General features: G+C 43.1%; 2 protein-coding genes across 2 annotated transcripts; both read right to left on the minus strand.

The window, feature by feature from the left end:
• Window positions 1–227: 227 nt before the first annotated feature.
• LOC142256336 (cornifelin homolog B-like) lies at window positions 228–4,253 on the minus strand. The gene is made up of 4 exons (XM_075327966.1): window positions 4,195–4,253; window positions 2,115–2,226; window positions 1,296–1,432; window positions 228–871 (listed from the first exon to the last, which is right to left on the minus strand). The coding sequence occupies exons 2-4, from the start codon at window positions 2,218–2,220 to the stop codon at window positions 779–781; spliced, it is 336 nt and encodes a 111-aa protein (XP_075184081.1). The 5' UTR covers window positions 2,221–2,226; window positions 4,195–4,253; the 3' UTR covers window positions 228–778.
• A 6,916-nt stretch (window positions 4,254–11,169) lies between these two features.
• LOC142257074 (cornifelin homolog B-like) lies at window positions 11,170–13,208 on the minus strand. The gene is made up of 3 exons (XM_075329138.1): window positions 13,097–13,208; window positions 12,278–12,414; window positions 11,170–11,811 (listed from the first exon to the last, which is right to left on the minus strand). Exons 1-3 carry the CDS (start codon window positions 13,200–13,202, stop codon window positions 11,719–11,721), a joined length of 336 nt encoding a protein of 111 aa, XP_075185253.1. The 5' UTR covers window positions 13,203–13,208; the 3' UTR covers window positions 11,170–11,718.
• Between the last annotated feature and the right edge of the window lie 6,080 nt (window positions 13,209–19,288).

The raw sequence follows: 19,288 nt of genomic DNA on the forward strand, positions 1-19,288 counted from the left end.
TACTGATTAAGAGTAATCACCTGCTCAAACACAGAGAGAATAGGAAGTCACAGAGTATAAGAATCAGGACGGTTCATGCACATACTAGACTGGTATGTGCAGCAGAAATATCATTAACTTTTTGGGGGGCTACAATGGCATGAAGACAATGTTTTCTCCAGGTTTTGTGTGAATTACAATTAAATGCTACAGCAGTTTTGATAAATCACAGTAGGGGAAATAAGCAATAATATGTAGATATATATTTATTATAATCTTATTTTATACAGTGCAAACATCTAAAGAAATAATAGAAATTAAATAAAATTGCGAACATCAAACTCCGGAATGTGGAATGTTTTTACTGCAGGTTTGTATTCAGTGCAGCAATGGTCTCCAATCTATGGATCACTAATTGCTCCAAAACCTCAACTCCCAACATGCGCTGTAAGGAAATGCTGGGGGTTGTAGTTCTGCAGCAGCTGGAGGATCACAGGTTGGGATCCATTGGAGCTTGTCACCCATTCACGGATCATATGAAGAGATGGCAGAAGTGCAGGGATCGTTCCCAATGTCCAGACACGTCATGAAGGTAATGGGTCTTGTTTTGCATATGTCCTATATAATATGGAGCCGCTCCCTTCCACGTTGGATGTTCTATATGGATGAAGCGGTCGATGGTGACATCACTCCAATTCCACCCGGGGGACGTATATCACAACAATCAGTCAGTCCATTGATGCTCGGCATGTCTTCACAAGTAAAGCCTTTTCTTATCATCATTTCCATTTTTAATTTTTTAGCATTTCCTGTGTTTAACCTCACGAGCCAACTGACACAGTGTGCACGGTCCGCAGAATGTGAAACACACGCAGTCGTTGCAAATACTTCCCTGTAATGCAAAAAAAGAGACAGTTTAGAATAGCACAATTCTGTAAGATTGGAAAAAAACAAAGATGTTTCTGAGCTCCAGTAATAAGGATGAGCCGCAATACCACGGGTGACCAGTAGTCACAAAGTGGCGCTATTTCTGGAAGAAAGCAGCAATTTTCTTTATATATATGTATATATATATATATATATATATATATATATATATATATATATATATATTATTTTTACAATATCTGAAACTGTCTGTTTAGTCTATATAACACTAATTGTCTCACTTTGGCAACAATCAGCCGACATTTAAGAAAACACTCATTGTTCGACCCTCATTTTTGTGTGTAAATCCACATAGTGAATTTCCAATAGTGAAAGTTGAAAGTTTGTACTGTAGATATGGCAGCAGCCATTATCGAAAAAATTCTTACCGGAATGTGATGTCTTTCTCTCACTCCAGTCCGCATGGCGATTATTGTGCCTGGAAGACACGGCAGGCAGCAGCACTCTCCGTAGTCCTTAGCCACTTTACATGCCAAAATACAGGGGACAAATGCTCCACAAAGACCTGGAAAAAGAATATTGGAAAAATAAATACATGAAACTATGAACAATCACGTACAAGCCACACAGACGTTTGATGACCTCTCACATTCCAGAGAATTGGTTACCCCAAATTCCCTGTGTGAGGTGAGCATGTGCGACCACCACTCCTATAGACTGAGGTCGCACATGCTCACTAAAGCTCCATTCAACAGAGACTTTGTGAGGATTTTCATGTATCGTCGTGACCCTGACTGAAACCTAAATTCCTGTTTGTAGGTGTCATAAGGTTTTTTTTAAGGTGAAACCCATTAAAGATGACTTTGACTACGCGATCTGTGCCGCTGCCAAAGATCGCAGGTGGATGACGCTGCATAGCAACCCGCAAGTTGCAAAAATCCAACTAGTCCTGACTTTTTGCAACTTGGATGTCACTGTACCTCAAGGGTGGCAATATGACCCCATTCAATAGAGATGTAGCCGCGGCACAAAGCCATCTTTGACCATCACCCTGATGAAGACTTCAATCATTACATTGTGGTGTTGGACGCCCAGTCTACTCTCTATTCTCTCACATTTTGCCTTCAATATGGTGGCCATCTTCTAGGTTTTACCCTGTGTTGGACATCCAGTTTACTCTCTATAGTGGCTATATCCTGGCTATTATGTATAACTAGGGCAAAAGAAGACTTTTTAGGAGGACTTACAGATTCCCATGTCCTCACAGCAGTCATTGACTTCGGAGCGCCACTGGCTGCTACTGGTGACATATGATTGCATGGTTTGGGGCTGGGAACTGACTGGATAAGCCATTGCGATCTGTAGGAGAAGAACATGTATTAGGATGCAACACGGACATCATAGTATGTATTATATACAGTGACAAGTACAATCCCAATTCCGACACCATGTATGACCACATCTATGAAAAATATTTAGGGTAGGACCACACCCAATGGAGGAAGGAGAGAGGACGATGAGGTTACATTTATACCTCGTGCCCAAAGGGGACACCGGGACATTATAATTGGGTTGTAGGTTTCACAAGGTCTACCATAGAGGCATTTCAGATATCTCTGGGGTTTCCTGTCAATGTACACATGTTTGTGCTATCATGTAAGACCTATGAGCCAACTGAGCTTTTCCTCGGAGAGGGGAAACCCCAGGTCATCCTCTCTACTCCGAATTTACTACAGCATTGTGGATAGCTCAGTTCTTCCTTTACTCCATGGAGGCGCAAACCATCACCAGGGGCTTGAGATACTATATATGTAGAATGAGGGAAACTCCATTGAAGACCTTTCTGGTTAATAGATATTTTAACTTCCTGGTCAATTAACCATAACGAAGATTGGAATGAAATCCATGACCTATACTGTACAACGTGGATGGAGCAAAAAGAAAAAATTGCCAACTACGCTAAACCAATGTTTGTCCATTAACTCCCATTTAACAGCTCACAGGACTTTGGTAAATACTGTAATCCCAATAACCTGGTCAGGAGGAAAGGGACGTGTTACGGTGAATTCATATGTGGCAGATTTTTCTGTGACTACACCATTTGTCTCAAAAAAGGTTGGAGAAATCCATGCACAAACTTGGTAGAACTTTTTGCAAGAATCTACAGTATCTAAAGTTTTGTCAGATCGGGGTCGTGAAATCTCTATCACCCAACTGACCTTATGGACTAGGAATCAGTTCTTATGAGCCTCTATCACAGATATTGTCATGCTTGACATGAAATCATTGAATATTTTCTATGGCAAACAGTGGACACCTTGTCTGAATCCAACAGATACCATTATAAGTCAACGAGATCCATTGTCGTGTGATGGATCCTAGACTGCCTCATGGTTTCCATCAGATGCCAAACCATGACGTAAAGTTGAACGATGGGATCTGTTGGAGGTTATTTGTAATTTTGAAAAATATCTTTTCTTTGTTAGTCCCTCAACATCATTCCACATTATGGAATCCATAATCCCAAAATTTCAGTTTGGAGACCTTCCAAAAAGTCTCGTTATGTAGATCCAGCCTAGGAGACTTTACAAATTAGCGCTGATCGATAAAATTACAATTCAAATTAATGGTTTTCTGCACTATCCGTAGAACCTAGAGAATTTAGGTAATTGCAGAAAACTAATTTCTTAGAAAAAGGACTGGAATCTGAATTCATAACTGTGGACAACTGCTCCATTTTGCCAAAATCTCCAAACGAGTCATGCAGTATAAACTTTACAAAATGCTACAATTCCCCATCTGGAGACTCTATCCAAGGATCCGTCTATAGCCATTGTTACTGGGTATGATTCCAATAGGAAGATGGATGAATGGATAGATAGATAGATAGATAGAGGGATGGATAGAGGGATGGATAGAGGAATAGATAGAGGGATAGATAGAGGGATAGATAGAGGGATGGGTAGAGAGATAGATAGAGGGATAGAGGGATGGATAGAGAGATAGATAGATAGAATAGGAGATAGGTAGATAGAGGAATGGATAGATAGATAGATAGATAGATAGATAGATTGGGATGGATAGATAGATAGAGGGATGATAGAGAGATGGATGGATGGATGGATAGATAGAGAGATAGATAGATAGAGGGATAGATAGATAGAGGGATGATAGAGAAATGGATGGATGGATAGATAGAGAGATGGATAGAGGGATGGATAGAGGGATAGAGAGATAGATAGACAGTGCTGAAGAAGTCACCTCCAATGTCAAAGTAATGACCACAGCAATAGGCAGATGACCATGGTCTGAAGAGCTGACACTTACTTGTGCTGTAGAGATGTCGCAGGAGAAGATGCTGTAGGAATTGTGACAGTTCAGCTCAGGTTTAGTCTTTTATAAAGGACCTGAAACTACACTGGGAGGATTCGGAGAGTAATTATGACATCATGGCTACCTCCCTCACTACTCCCAAATTCTTTTTTTTTTTTTTGGGTCACACTACTTGGAATGAGGGAGCGTCTGCAAGAAGATGATCGACACGTAAACCATGCACCTTTCCCTATCTCCCCCATCCCTCCTTGTTCCTTCCTTTCTGCTGTTTGCCGCTGATATCTGTCTTCAGTGGATTTGGAAAACTTGATTTTCTAGTTTATCAGCCGGAGGCGCAGACTTCAGGACTATTTTCCAAAGCAATGACCTTCCTATTGGAAACTGCTTCAGGGAAATGTCGCTTCTTTCAGGGAGAATTTGGAGGAGTTTTTTTGAAGACTTTTTGAAAAATTTGTTCGAGATTTGGAGATTTATTTTTCTTTTTCAGATTTTTGATTGGACCATGCCAAGTTTAAAACGTACTAAAAGTGATGTGCCCCTTCTTTTCTCCCATGGGAGCAGAACCATTTAAAAAAAATCCTCCAAAAATTCTCCAGAAGTGGAGAATCACATTAGATGAGCCAATTCTGGTGCTTTCCAGCTCTTTCCGATTGCCCTGATGTGGGTGCAATCGGGGTAATGGTTTATGGGGTTGTCATGGTTTATGGGGTTAACATCTCCTTGCTTGTGGTGCTGAAGGGTTAAGCACCCTTTCCTGCCTGGCTGCTGGCTGTAGCTGCCAATCTCAGGTGTGGCTCTTTGGGATCACTCCCCTTCCCTATTTAATTCATGGGATCTAATCACATGATGCCTGTGATAGAAACTGAATCCTGATTTCTATGTAGTCCACTTTGGAAGGAGCCTGCTCTGGAAGAAGTCTGTCATGTTGTGTATAGTGTCGCGGGCGGAGGAGGGGACGCTGCGCTCTCCCACTGCTCGGGTCCGGCCGCTGCTGCTGCTGCTCGGTGGCTCGAGCGGTGGGCCGGATCCCGGGGACTCGAGCGGCGTTCCTCGCCCGTGAGTGAAAGGGGGTGGTTTGGTGTAGGGATATTGTCCGTGACGCCACCCACGGTTGTGGTGATAATGGTGACACCACCGCTGCTCTGGACGGGGATCCCGGGAGCGGTGACAGGGAGCAGCTTGGTTATTTCTCTCCTCCATGGGTAGGGGGTTGGTTGTCCTGGGGCCCGGTAATGGGGTAGGGATGGATGGCAGGTGGGTTACGGGGCCTGGCGAGGTGAAGGGTCGCAGGGGCAGCGCTGTGCCGCACGGCACGGTGGTACTCACTCAGCCCAATGATGAAGACACAGTTCTCGGTAAAACACACGGCTGGATGGACAGGTCCCACAGACGGCTGCGGTGTTGTTTCTCCCGGCAGGTTGATGGTGACTGCCTTTCCCTGCACCTAAGTACGGTTGATGGTTCCGATGGGTTCCCACCGGTAACCCGCTCCCCAGCTTGGATATGAGCTGGAGGAGCCCCTCTTTGCCCGCAGGCGCTGGCCCTGAAAAACGGTTGCCTTGGCGGTGGCGGTGTCTCCCTCTGTTGGTTGGACTGTTGCCTTCTGTCGGGACTTGACTGTTTGGAAACCAAGGAGGTCCCCTTCACTAACGGATTCGGCAAATTTACGGTGACTCCTAGCCTTGCCGGGGTCCGAAAAGCCCCTGCCAGATGGTGCTGGCTTTTCTTTGTGTACCGGTCCGGTACCGCCGGGCCACCGCCCGTCCACGGTCCTTACGGTAACTCGGATAGGCCACTCCTGCAGACGGTCACCATCGTCTGCCAACCTTGCTGATCTGTCCGGGCCACACACCCGGACCAACTTCAGGCTGCTCAACTACCACTTCCTTCTGCTCACTTTCACTACCAAACTCAATCTGCCTGGTTTTCCCGCCTCCAGGACTGTGAACTCCTCGGTGGTCGGGACCAACCGCCTGGCCCACCCCCTGGTGTGATCATCAACCCCTGGAGGAAGGCAACAAGGGTTTTGTGTCTGACTTCGGTGTGCCTGCTGGGAGTGTGGGGTGTGTTGGTGTTGTGCTCTGTGGCCCCTGGCTTGTCCACGGCGCCACAATAGCAGTGGTGTTTGATGCACTGAAGCCGCCTGGAGTGTCTTTTCTTTGCTTGTCTATTTCCTATGTTTGTTTTGCTTCCCTTCTGTTTCTGTATTGTAGTGGCATCTAGTGATCTTCTCAGGGTGATTGAAGGGCTAGCTGAGGGCCTAAAGCTGGGTTCACACATAGTGACAGCGACAACAACGTCGCTGTTACGTCACCATTTTTTGTGACGCAACAGTGACCTAGTAAGTCGCTGCTATGATCGCTGCTTAGCTGTCAAACACAGCAGATGCAGCAGCGATCATAACGACACGCGTCGCTGTGGAAGCCATGCTGCACTTGGTAACTAAGGTAAATATCGGGTAACCATTACCCGATATTTACCTTGGTTACCAGCGCACACGCTTAGCGCTGGCTGCCTGCTCTCCTAGCCAGGGTACACATCGGGTTAATTACCCGATGTGTACTCCGGCTACGTGTGCAGGGAGCCAGCGCTAATCGGTGTGCTCTAACGCTGCCAGTGCCGGCTCCCTGCTCACGTAGCTGGAGTACACATCGGGTAATTAACCCTATGTGTACCCTGGCTAGGAGTGCAGGGAGCCGGCACTGGCAGCGTGAGAGCGTGGCGCTAGTAACTAATGTAAATATCAGGTAACCAAGGAAAGGGCTTCTTGGTTACCCGATGTTTACCGTGGTTACAGCTTACCGCAGGCTGCCAGACGCCGGCTCCTGCTCCCTGCTCGCTTCAGTTCGTCGCTCTTTCGCTGTCAAACACAGCGATGTGTGCTTCACAGCGGGAGAGCGCCGAGCAAAAAACGAAGCAGGACATTCAGCAACGAGCGGCGACCTCACAGCAGGGGCCAGCTCGTTGCTGGATGTCACACACAGCGACAGCGACGGGACGTCGCTGCTATGTCACAGAAAATGGTGACGTAGCAGCGACGTCGTTGTCGCCATTGCTGTGTGTGACACCACCTTTAGGTATCTGGCTCAGCGACAGGTTGCAACAACCTTTATAGGAAAGCTATTGAGATCAGGAGTCGGGTTGAGGTGACTTCAGCAGGTGTCCCCTCACCCCTCTCCCAGGGACCTCCATTGTAGCGTGACCCCTGTGATCTCTGTGTTTTGTAACATCTTCTGCGGTTTACCAGGCACTAGGTAAACCCTGCTAGTCACATGCGTGACACCAACTCACTCTGGTTCACCATTTTATTAAAAACAACCCATGCAGGCCCAAAGTAGTCCACAAAATCTAACATTGTCCACAATGGAAACTTGAAAGACATTAAAAAGAGAGAGGTAAAGATAAGAAATAAAAACAAGAGACTCCCTGATTCACCAATTTATTAGATAGGAGAGTTCCCATTTCTGACGTAATCCAGGGTTTCCCACACTGTTCCTCGTTTACATGAATCAATGTCTATGGAGACTCAGAACGAGGCTCAGAACGAGGCTCCATAGGCTTTGAGCGGCAGCCGGTCGCGGCACACGCTGGACTCTGCTAACCCGGGGACTGTGATGATCGGTGATGTCAGGAATGTCACCACTCATCACTGTAATAAGCAGTGACATTCTTGATATCACCGCTTATCACAGTCCCCTGGTCAGCAGAGTGCAGCATGCATCAGGACTGGCTGCTGCTCAGAGGCTATGGAGCCTTGTTTGAACCTCATTCGACGTATTCTGTAGAGTGCTTCGGAGCTGCATATATCTTTTTTTTTAATAAATTGGTCAACCTGGGAGAAAATCGGAGAGTGATTCTTTTAAACAATAAAATAAAAAAAATTAACTACACACGTATATATGTGTATATATATATATATATATATATATATATATATATATTATGCATTTTGTTTACTGAACCATTATTCGGATTGCCACCACACCATGGCAATTTCGAAGATATGGGGCAAAGTGCCAGAATTGGTGCATCTAATGGATGTGCCACTTCTGGGGTGGCTGTGGGCTGCTATTTTTAGGCTTGGAGGGGCAATATAACTATGGACCTTCCCAGCCTGATAATAGCAGCCCCCAGCTGTCTGTGTTACCTTGGCTGGTTATCAACAATAGGGGGGACCTCACACCTTTTCTTTAATCATTTAAATAAATCATTTTTAACAAGGACCTGGGATCCCTCTTTTTTTGATAACCAGCCAAGGTAAAGCAGACAGCAAAGAACTGTAACCCCCAGCTGTCTGCTTTACCTGTGCTGGTTATCAAAAATAAGGGGGACCTCACACCTTTTCTTTAAATGATTTAAATAAATCATTTTTAACAAGGACCTGGGATCCCTCCTTTTTTTGATAACCAGCCAAGGTAAAGCAGACAGCAAAGAACTGTAACCCCCAGCTGTCTGCTTTACCTGTGCTGGTTATCAAAAATAGGGGGGGGCCTCACACCTTTTCTTTAAATCATTTAAATAAATCATTTTTAACAAGGACCTGGGATCCCTCTTTTTTTTGATAACCAGCCAAGGTAAAGCAGACAGCAAAGAACTGTAACCCCCAGCTGTCTGCTTTTCCTGTGCTGGTTATCAAAAACAGCGGGGATCCAACGTAATTTTTTTTGTTTATTTGGATAAATAGCTGTACATGCTATGTATTTATTATATATCTATCTTTACACATCGCTAACACACAAAAAAACATTTATTTCAGTGTCATGCGTTTTTTTCCAGTACATGTCATATGGATGGTCAAAACAGAACGACTTTTTTCAATGGATGTGTGAAGAGGACCTTACTAAGAGTTACCTACAGGTCATTCCCATACTCAACCATAAGAGGTTTTATTATTTTTTAATAAACACTGCAGCCAAATGTAAATTGTACTTTAACTCCATTGTTCCCTGACAATTTTTTTATATTTGCTTTTTTAACTTTATTTTCCTCACCTTATTCCAATAGCCATACAATTTTTATTTTCTCCATCAACAAAGCTGTTTAAGGACTTTTTTTGAGCCAGTTATGGTTTTACATTCATTTTGCCATACAATGTATTGAGAAATGGGGAAACTATTCAAATCTGATAAAATTATGAAAAAACAAAAAAAAATTGCAAATCTACATTTTTTTTATTTTGTTTTTACGGCAATCATTGTATAGTAAAAATGGTCACTGTACAGGAAGTAGGAGTATGTTTTTGTCCCTCTACAGGAAGTGGGGAGGAGTGTCACGGTCGTCTCCCTATTTTTAGAGACTAGTGACAGCTTTAGGACTGGAGCCTCTAATCTCCATCTGGGCCTTTACATTAAATGTTGTTTCATTTTTTTTTTTATTCTGAAACCGTTAATGTCAGTTTTGCTCCTAACAGCTTTTTCTGCAGTGCAGGTCAGCTGCAGCTGCTCTGTAGCCACGCCCCATTGTGTTTAAGTAGCTAGGTTTCCCAGCAAGCTTTGCTGATTATACAAAGAAATTTGTATGCTGGCCGCCTTGGTGGAAGGAGCTGCTTTGGATTCATGCCTTCATCCTGAGACGTATCTTCTCCATTTTGTTTTTTCCCCCCTGTTTGCCTCACCTACCCTCCTGTTGTATAAGTGTGGTGAGTTAAGTGTACCTAACCTCCAACTCCCTAGCCATGACTTTACTAATAATTTTTCAGGGCTTCAGGTATTCCTGCTTGGCAACAGATGAGGAACCTGTGTAGAGTCTGGATAGAAGTGCAGAGTACAGCGGCAAGTAAGGGCAGGAGGTGTCCCATCTACCCTCTCACTAGTACCATGGCCAACCGTTGTTATTGTTTGGTCTCCCCCTTGTTTGTAGTGTTGTTGAGGTGTGTTTTTGTTGTGCATCAGACATCTGTTGGTCTGAATGCGCCCGCCATGTGTAAAAGTGTGACGACGAGTCATTGTCATGCTACAGGAAGTGGGAAGTGTTGAGTATTTGTCTTTCTACAGGAAGTGAGGTAGGACTTTGTCTGTCGATACAGCAAATGGAGCTTGGTTTTGGTCTCTATGGGAAGTGGGGTGTCTCTTTGTCTCTCTATGGGAAAGTGGGGTGACTTTGTCTCTATGGGAAAGTGGGGTGACTTTGTCTCTATGGGAAAGTGGGGTGACTTTGTCTCTCTATGGGAATTTTGGGGATGGGTTTTTTTCTCTACACAGGAAGTGGGGGCAGGTATTTGCCTCTACACAGGACGTGTAGGCGAGTCTTTATCTCTACACAGAAAGTCGGGGCAGGTCTTTGTCTCTACACAGGAAATGAGGACAGGTCTTTGTCTCTGCACAGGAAATGGGGACAGGTCTTTGTCTCTGCACAGGAAATGGGGACAGGTCTTTGTCTCTACACAGGAAATGGGGACAGGTCTTTGTCTTTGCACAGGAAATGGGGACAGGTCTTTGTCTCTACACAGGAAATGGGGGCAGGTCTTTGTCTCTGCACAGGAAATGGGGATAGGTCTTTTTGTCTCTTCACAGGAAGGGGCAGGTCTTTGTCTCTGCACAGGAAGTGCACATTTTGTTTGACTCTACATAGGAAGTTTTGGGTGGGTCTTTATCTCTCTACAACAAATGGGGATTGGGTCTTGGTCTCACTGCTCCTTCTCTCCTGTCTAACTGCATAAGGCATTACATTAAGTTCATGGTAAGTCATTGGATGTTGTGAAGTGAGTGAAAGGAGGATCTAGCTCATATTATGCTGGTAGAATACTGATTAAGAGTAATCACCTGCTCAAACACAGAGAGAATAGGAAGTCACAGAGTATAAGAATCAGGACGGTTCATGCACATACTAGACTGGTATGTGCAGCAGAAATATCATTAACTTTTTGGGGGGCTACAATGGCATAAAGACCATGCTTTTCTCCAGGTTTTGTGTGAATTACAATTAAATGTTACAGCAGTTTTGATAAATCACAGTAGGGGAAATAAGCAATAATATGTAGATATATTTATTATAATCTTATTTTATACAGTGCAAACATCTAAAGAAATAATAGAAATTAAATAAAATTGCGAACATCAAACTCCGGAATGTGGAATGTTTTTACTGCAGGTTTGTATTCAGTGCAACAATGGTCTCCAATCTATGGATCACTAATTGCTGCAAAACCTCAACTCCCAACATGCGCTGTAAGGAAATGCTGGGGGTTGTAGTTCTGCAGCAGCTGGAGGATCACAGGTTGGGATCCATTGGAGCTTGTCACCCATTCACGGATCATATGAAGAGATGGCAGAAGTGCAGGGATCGTTCCCAATGTCCAGACACGTCATGAAGGTAATGGGTCTTGTTTTGCATATGTCCTATATAATATGGAGCCGCTCCCTTCCACGTTGGATGTTCTATATGGATGAAGCGGTCGATGGTGACATCACTCCAATTCCACCCGGGGGACGTATATCACAACAATCAGTCAGTCCATTGATGCTCGGCATGTCTTCACAAGTAAAGCTTTTTCTTATCATAATTTCCATGTTTAATTTTTTAGCATTTTCTGTGTTTTACTTCCCGAGCCAACTGACACAGTGTGCACGGTCCGCAGAATGTGAAACACACGCAATCATTGCAGATACTTCCCTGTAATGCAAAAAAAGAGACCATTTAGAATAAGACAATTCTGTAAGATTGGAAAAAAACAAAGATGTTTCTTAGCTCCAGTAATAAGGATGAGCCGCAATACCACGGGTGACCAGTAGTCACAAAGTGGCGCTATTTCTGGAAGAAAGCAGCAATTTTCTTTATATATAATATATGTGTGTATATAATATATATATATATATAAATATATATATATATATATAAATATATATATATATATATATATATATATATATATATATAATTTTTACAATATCTGAAACTGTCTGTTTAGTCTATATAACAGTAATTGTCACACTTTGGCAACAATCAGCCGACATTTAAGAAAACACTCATTGTTCATCCCTCATTTTTGGGTGTGAATCCACATAGTGAATTTCCAATAGTGAAAGTTGAAAGTTTGTACTGTAGATATGGCAGCAGCCATTATCGAAAAAAATCTTACCGGAATGTGATGTCTTTCTCTCACTCCAGTCCGCATGGCAATTATTGTGCCTGGAAGACACGGCAGGCAGCAGCACTCTCCATAGTCCTTAGCCACTTTACATGCCAAAATACAGGGGACAAATGCTCCACAAAGACCTGGAAAAAGAATATTGGAAAAATAAATACATGAAACTATGAATAATCACGTACAAGCCACACAGACTTTTGATGACCTCTCACATTCCAGAGAATTGGAGGACCCCAAATTCCCTGTGTGAGGTGAGCATGTGCGACCACCACTCCTATAGACTGAGGTCGCACATGCTCACTAAAGCTCCATTCAACAGAGACTTTGTGAGGATTTTCATGTATCGTCGTGACCCTGACTGAATCCTAAATTCCTGTTTGTAGGTGTCATAAGGTTTTTTTAAGGTGAAACCCATTAAAGATGACTTTGACTACGCGATCTGTGCCGCTGCCAAAGATCACAGGTGGATGACGCTGCATAGCAACCCGCAAGTTGCAAAAATCCAACTAGTCCTGACTTTTTGCAACTTGGATGTCACTGTACCTCTAGGGTGGCAATATGACCCCATTCAATAGAGATGTAGCCGCGGCACAAAGCCATCTTTGACCATCACCCTGATGAAGACTTCAATCATTACATTGTGGTGTTGGACGTCCAGTCTACTCTCTATTCTCTCACATTTTGCCTTCAATATGGTGGCCATCTTCTAGGTTTTACTTGGTGTTGGACATCCAGTCTACTCTCTATAGTGGCTATATCCTGGCTATTATGTATAACTAGGGCAAAAGAAGACTTTTTAGGAGGACTTACAGATTCCCATGTCCTCACAGCAGTCATTGACTTCGGAGCGCCACTGGCTGCTACTGGTGACATATGATTGCATGGTTTGGGGCTGGGAACTGACTGGATAAGCCATTTTGATCTGTAGGAGAAGAACATGTATTAGGATACAACACGGACATCATAGCATGTATTATATACAGTGACAAGTACAATCCCAATTCCGACACCATGTATGACCACATCTATGAAAACTATTTAGGGTAGGACCACACCCAATGGAGGAAGGAGAGAGGACGATGAGGTTACATTTATACCTTGTGCCCAAAGGGGACACCGGGACATTATAATTGGGTTGTAGGTTTCAAAAGGTCTACCGTAGAGGCATTTCAGATTTCTCTGGGGTTTCCTGTCAATGTACACATGTTTGTGTTATCATGTAAGACCTATGAGCCAACTGAGCTTTTCCTCGGAGAGGGGAAACCCCAGATCATCCTCTCTACTCCGAATTTACTACAGCATTGTGGATAGCTCCTTCTTCCTTTACTCCATGGAGGCGCAAACCATCACCAGGGACTGGAGATACTATCTAGAATGAGGGAAACTCCATTGAGGACCTTTCTGGTTAATAGATATTTTAAATTCTTGGTCAATTAACCATAACGAAGATTGGAATGAAATCCATGACCTATTACTGTACAACGTGGATGGATCAAAAAGAAAAAAATTGCCAACTACGCTAAACCAATGTTTGTCCATTAACTCCCATTTAACAGCTCACAGGACTTTGGTAAATACTGTAATCCCAATAACTCAGTCAGGAGGAAAGGGACATGTTACGGTGAATTCATATGTGGCAGATTTTTCTGTGACTACACCATTTGTCTCAAAAAAGGTTGGAGAAATCCATGCACAAACTTGGTGGAACTTTTTGCAAGAATCTACAGTAACTAAAGTTTTGTCAGATCGGGGTCGTGAAATCTCTATCACCCAACTCACCTTATGGACTAGGAATCAGTTCTTATGAGCCTCTATCACAGATATTGTCATGTTTGACATGAAATCATTGAATATTTTCTATGACAAACAGTGGACACCTTGTCTGAATCCAACAGATACCATTATAAGTCAACGAGATCCATTGTCGTGTGATAGATCCTAGACTGCCTCATGGTTTCCATCAGATGCCAAACCATGACGTAAAGTTGAACGATGGGATCTGTTGGAGGTTATTTGTAATTTTGAAAAATATCTTTTCTTTGTAAGTCCCTCAACATCGTTCCATATTATGGAATCCATAATCCCAAAATTTCAGTTTGGAGACCTTCCAAAAAGTTTCGTTATGTAGTTCCAGCCTAGGAGACCTTACAAATTAGCGCTGATCGATAAAATTACAATTGAAACTGATTGTTTTCCGCACTATCCGTAGAACCTAGAGAATTTAGGTAATTGCAGAAAACCAATTTCTTAGAAAAAGGACTGGAATCCTGGAATTCATAACTGTGGACAACTGCTCCATTTTTGCCAAAATCTCCAAACGAGTCATGCAGTATAAACTTTACAAAATGCTACAATTCCCCATCTGGAGACTCTATCCAAGGATCCGTCTATAGCAATTGTTACTGGGTATGATTCCAATAGGAAGATGGATGAATGGATAGATAGATAGATAGATAGATAGATAGAGGAATAGATAGATAGATAAGAGGGATGGATAGAGGGATGGCTAGATAGATAGATAGATAGATAGAGGGATGGATGGATAGATGGATAGATAGATGGATGGATAGATGGATAGATAGATAGATAGATAGATAGAGGGATAGATAGATAGATAGATAGATGGATAGATGGATGGATGGATGGATAGATAGATAGATAGAGGGATGTATAGATAGATGGATAGATAGAGAGATAGATAGATAGAGGGATGTATAGATAGATGGATAGATAGAGGGATAGATAGATAGATAGAGGGATAGATAGAGGGATAGATAGATAGAGGGATAGATAGAGGGATAGATAGAGGGATAGATAGATAGATAGAGGGATAGATAGATAGAGGGATAGATAGAGGGATAGATAGATAGATAAAGGGATAGACACTGTTGAAGACGTCACCTCCAGTGTCAAAGTGATGACCACAGCAATAGGCAGATGACCGTGGTCTGAAGAGCTGACACTTACTTGTGCTGCAGAGATGTCGTAGGGGAAGACGCTGTAGGAATTGTGACATTTCAGCTCAGGTTTAGGCTTTTATAAAGGACCTGAAACTACACTGGGAGGATTCGGAGAGTGATTATGACATCATGGCTACCTCCCTCACTACTCCCAAATTCTTTTTTTTTTTTTTTTGGGTCACACTACTTGGAATGAGGGAGCGTCTGCAAGAAGATGATCGACACGTAAACCATGCACCTTTCCCTATCTCCCCCATCCCTCCTTGTTCCTTCCTTTCTGCTGTTTGCCGCTGATATCTGTCTTCAGTGGATTTGGAAAACTTGATTTTCTAGTTTATCAGCCGGAGGCGCAGACTTCAGGACTATTTTCCAAGCAATGACCTTCCTATTGGAAACTGCTTCGGGGAAATGTCCCTTCTTTCGGGGAGAATTTGGATGAGTTATTTTGAAGACTTTTTGAAAAATTTGTTCGAGATTTGGAGATTTATTTTTCTTTTTCAGATTTTTGATTGGACCATGCCAAGTTTAAAACGTACTAAAAGTGATGTGCCCCTTCTTTTCTCCCACCAGGTGTTTTTTGAAACCTGAATCAGAAGAAAAATGTCTAAAAGACTGAATGTATGAACAGCAAAGTGGTATTTTTGTTTGTTTTTTTAGGGATTTTTTTCCGGTGTCTTTGGGAGCAGAACCATTTAAAAAAAATCCTCCAAAAATTCTCCAGAAGTGGAGAATCACGTTAGATGCACCAATTCTGGTGCTTTCCAGCTCTTTCCGATTGCCCTGATGTGGGTGCAATCGGGGTAATGGTTTATGGGGTTGACATGGTTTATGGGGTTGACATGGTTTATGGGGTTAACATCTCCTTGCTTGTGGTGCTGGAAGGGTTAAGCACACTTTCCTGCCTGGCTGCTGGCTGTAGCTGCCAATCTCAGGTGTGGCTCTTTGGGATCACTCCCCTTCCCTATTTAATTCATGGGATCTGATCACATGATGCCTGTGATAGAAACTGAATCCTCATTTCTATGTGGTCCACTTTGGAAGGAGCCTGCTCTGGAAGAAGTCTGTCGTGTTGTGTACAGCAGTGGTGTTTGCTGCACTGAAGCCGCCTGGAGTGTCTTTTCTTTGCTTGTCTATTTCCTATGTTTGTTTTGCTTCCCTTCTGTTTCTGTATTGTAGTGGCATCTAGTGATCTTCTCAGGGTGATTGAAGGGCTAGCTGAGGGCCTAAAGCTGGGTTCACACATAGCGACAGCGACAACGTCGCTGTTACGTCACCATTTTTGTGACCTAGTAAGTCGCTGTTATGATCGCTGCTTAGCTGTCAAACACAGCAGATGCAGCAGCGATCATAATGACACACGTCACTGTGGAAGCCATGCTGCACTTGGTAACTAAGGTAAATATCGGGTAACCATTACCCGATATTTACCTTGGTTACCAGCGCACACGCTTAGCGCTGGCTCCCTGCTCTCCTAGCCAGGGTACACAAAGGGTTAATTACCCGATGTGTACTCTGGCTACGTGTGCAGGGAGCCAGCGCTAAGCGGTGTGCTCTAACGCTGCCAGTGCTGGCTCCCTGCTCACATAGCTGGAGTACACATCAGGTAATTAACCCGATGTGTACCCTGGCTAGGGGTGCAGGGAGCCGGCACTGGCAGCGTGAGAGCGCGGTGCTAGTAACTAATGTAAATATCGGCTAACCAAGGAAAGGGCTTCTTGGTTACCCAATTTTTACCTTGGTTACAGCTTACCGCAGGCCGCCAGACGCCGGTTCCTGCTCCCTGCTCGCTCCAGTTCGGTGCTCTCTCGCTGTCACACACAGCGATGTTTGCTTCACAGCGGGAGAGCGACGAGCAAAAAACGAAGCAGGACATTCAGCAACGAGCAGCGACCTCACAGCAGGGGCCAGCTCGTTGCTGGATGTCACACACAGTGACAGCAACGGGACGTCGCTGCTACGTCACAGAAAATGGTGACGTAGCAGCGACTTCGTTGTCGCCGTCGCTGTGTGTGACACCACCTTTAAGTATCTGGCTCAGCGACAGGTTGCAACAACCTTTATAGGAAAGCTATTGAGATCAGGAGTCAGGTTGAGGTGACTTCAGCAGGTGTCCCCTCACCCCTCTCCCAGGGAGCTCCATTTGTAACGTGACCCCTGTGATCTCTGTGTTTTGTAACATCTTCTGCGGTTTACCAGGCACTAGGTAAACCCTGCTAGTCACATGCGTGACACCAACTCACTCTGGTTCACCATTTTATTAAAAACAACCCATGCAGGCCCAAAGTAGTCCACGAAATCTAACATTGTCCACAATGGAAACTTGAAAGACATTAAAAAGAGAGAGGTAAAGATAAGAAATAAAAACAAGAGACTCCCTGATTAACCAATTTATTAGATAGGAGAGTTCCCATTTCTGACGTAATCCAGGGTTTCCCACACTGTTCCTCGTTTACATGAATCAATGTCTATGGAGACTCAGAACGAGGCTCAGAACGAGGCTCCATAGGCTTTGATCTGCAGCTGGTCGCGGCACACGCTGGACTCTGCTAACCCGGGGACTGTGATGATCGGTGATGTCAGGAATGTCACCACTCATCACTGTAATAAGCAGTGACATTCTTGATATCACCGCTTATCACAGTCCCCTGGTCAGCAGAGTGCAGCATGCATCAGGACTGGCTGCTGCTCAGAGCCTATGGAGCCTTGTTTGAACCTCATTCGACGTATTCTGTAGAGTGCTTCGGAGCTGCATATATCTTTTTTTTAATAAATTGGTCAACCTGGGAGAAAATCGGAGAGTGATTCTTTTAAACAATAAAATAAAAAAAATTAACTACACACATACATATATATATATATGTATGTATATATATATGTATGTATATATACATATATATATATATTTTTATATATATATATATATATATATATATATATAATTATGCATTTTTTTACTGAACCATTATTCGGATTGCCACCACACCATGGCAATTTCGAAGATATGGGGCAAAGTGCCAGAATTGGTGCATCTAATGGATGTGCCACTTCTGGGGTGGCTGTGGGCTGCTATTTTTAGGCTTGGAGGGGCAATATAACTATGGACCTTCCCAGCCTGATAATAGCAGCCCCCAGCTGTCTGTGTTACCTTGGCTAGTTATCAACAATAGGGGGGACCTCACACCTTTTCTTTAATCATTTAAATAAATCATTTTTAACAAGGACCTGGGATCCCTCTTTTTTTTGATAACCAGCCAAGGTAAAGCAGACAGCAAAGAACTGTAACCCCCAGCTGTCTGCTTTACCTGTGCTGGTTATCAAAAATAAGGGGGACCTCATACCTTTGCTTTAAATCATTTAAATAAATCATTTTTAACAAGGACCTGGGATCCCTCTTTTTTTTGATAACCAGCCAAGGTAAAGCAGACAGCAAAGAACTGTAACCCCCAGCTGTCTGCTTTACCTGTGCTGGTTATCAAAAATAGCGGGGATCCAACGTAATTTTTTTTATTTGGCTAAATAGCTGTACATGCTATGTATTTATTATATATCTATCTTTGCACATCGCTAACACACAAAAAAACATTTATTTCAGTGTCATGCGTTTTTTTCCAGTACATGTCATATGGATGGTCAAAACAGAACGACTTTTTTCAATGGATGTGTGAAGAGGACCTTACTAAGAGTTACCTACAGGTCATTCCCATACTCAACCATAAGAGGTTTATTATTTTTTAATAAACACTGCAGCCAAAATGTAAATTGTACTTTAACTCCATTGTTCCCTGACAATTTTTTTATATTTGCTTTTTTAATTTTTTTTTCCTCACCTTATTCCAATAGCTATACAATTTTTATTTTCTCCATCAACAAAGCTGTTTAAGGACTTTTTTTTTAACCAGTTATGGTTTTACATTCATTTTGCCATACAATGTATTGAGAAATGGGGAAACTATTCAAATCTGATAAAATTATGAAAAAACAAAAAAAAATTGCAAATCTACATTTTTTTTATTTTCTTTTTACGGCAATCATTGTATAGTAA

The sequence above is a fragment of the Anomaloglossus baeobatrachus genome, chromosome 11 (assembly GCF_048569485.1).
Source record: "Anomaloglossus baeobatrachus isolate aAnoBae1 chromosome 11, aAnoBae1.hap1, whole genome shotgun sequence".
Taxonomy (NCBI): Eukaryota; Metazoa; Chordata; class Amphibia; order Anura; family Aromobatidae; genus Anomaloglossus; species Anomaloglossus baeobatrachus.

Bases quoted from the DNA above. Each gene is read 5' to 3' on its own strand.
- LOC142257074 (XM_075329138.1), bottom strand. From the start codon at position 13,202: ATGGCTTATCCAGTCAGTTCCCAGCCCCAAACCATGCAATCATATGTC. The intron at 12,415-13,096 runs GTAAGTCCTCCT...TTCTTTTTCCAG, and splicing joins CTGTGAGGACATGGGAATCT to GTCTTTGTGGAGCATTTGTC. The intron at 11,812-12,277 runs GTAAGATTTTTT...TTTGCATTACAG, and splicing joins GAGAAAGACATCACATTCCG to GGAAGTATCTGCAATGATTG.
- LOC142256336 (XM_075327966.1), bottom strand. From the start codon at position 2,220: ATGGCTTATCCAGTCAGTTCCCAGCCCCAAACCATGCAATCATATGTC. The intron at 1,433-2,114 runs GTAAGTCCTCCT...TTCTTTTTCCAG, and splicing joins CTGTGAGGACATGGGAATCT to GTCTTTGTGGAGCATTTGTC. The intron at 872-1,295 runs GTAAGAATTTTT...TTTGCATTACAG, and splicing joins GAGAAAGACATCACATTCCG to GGAAGTATTTGCAACGACTG.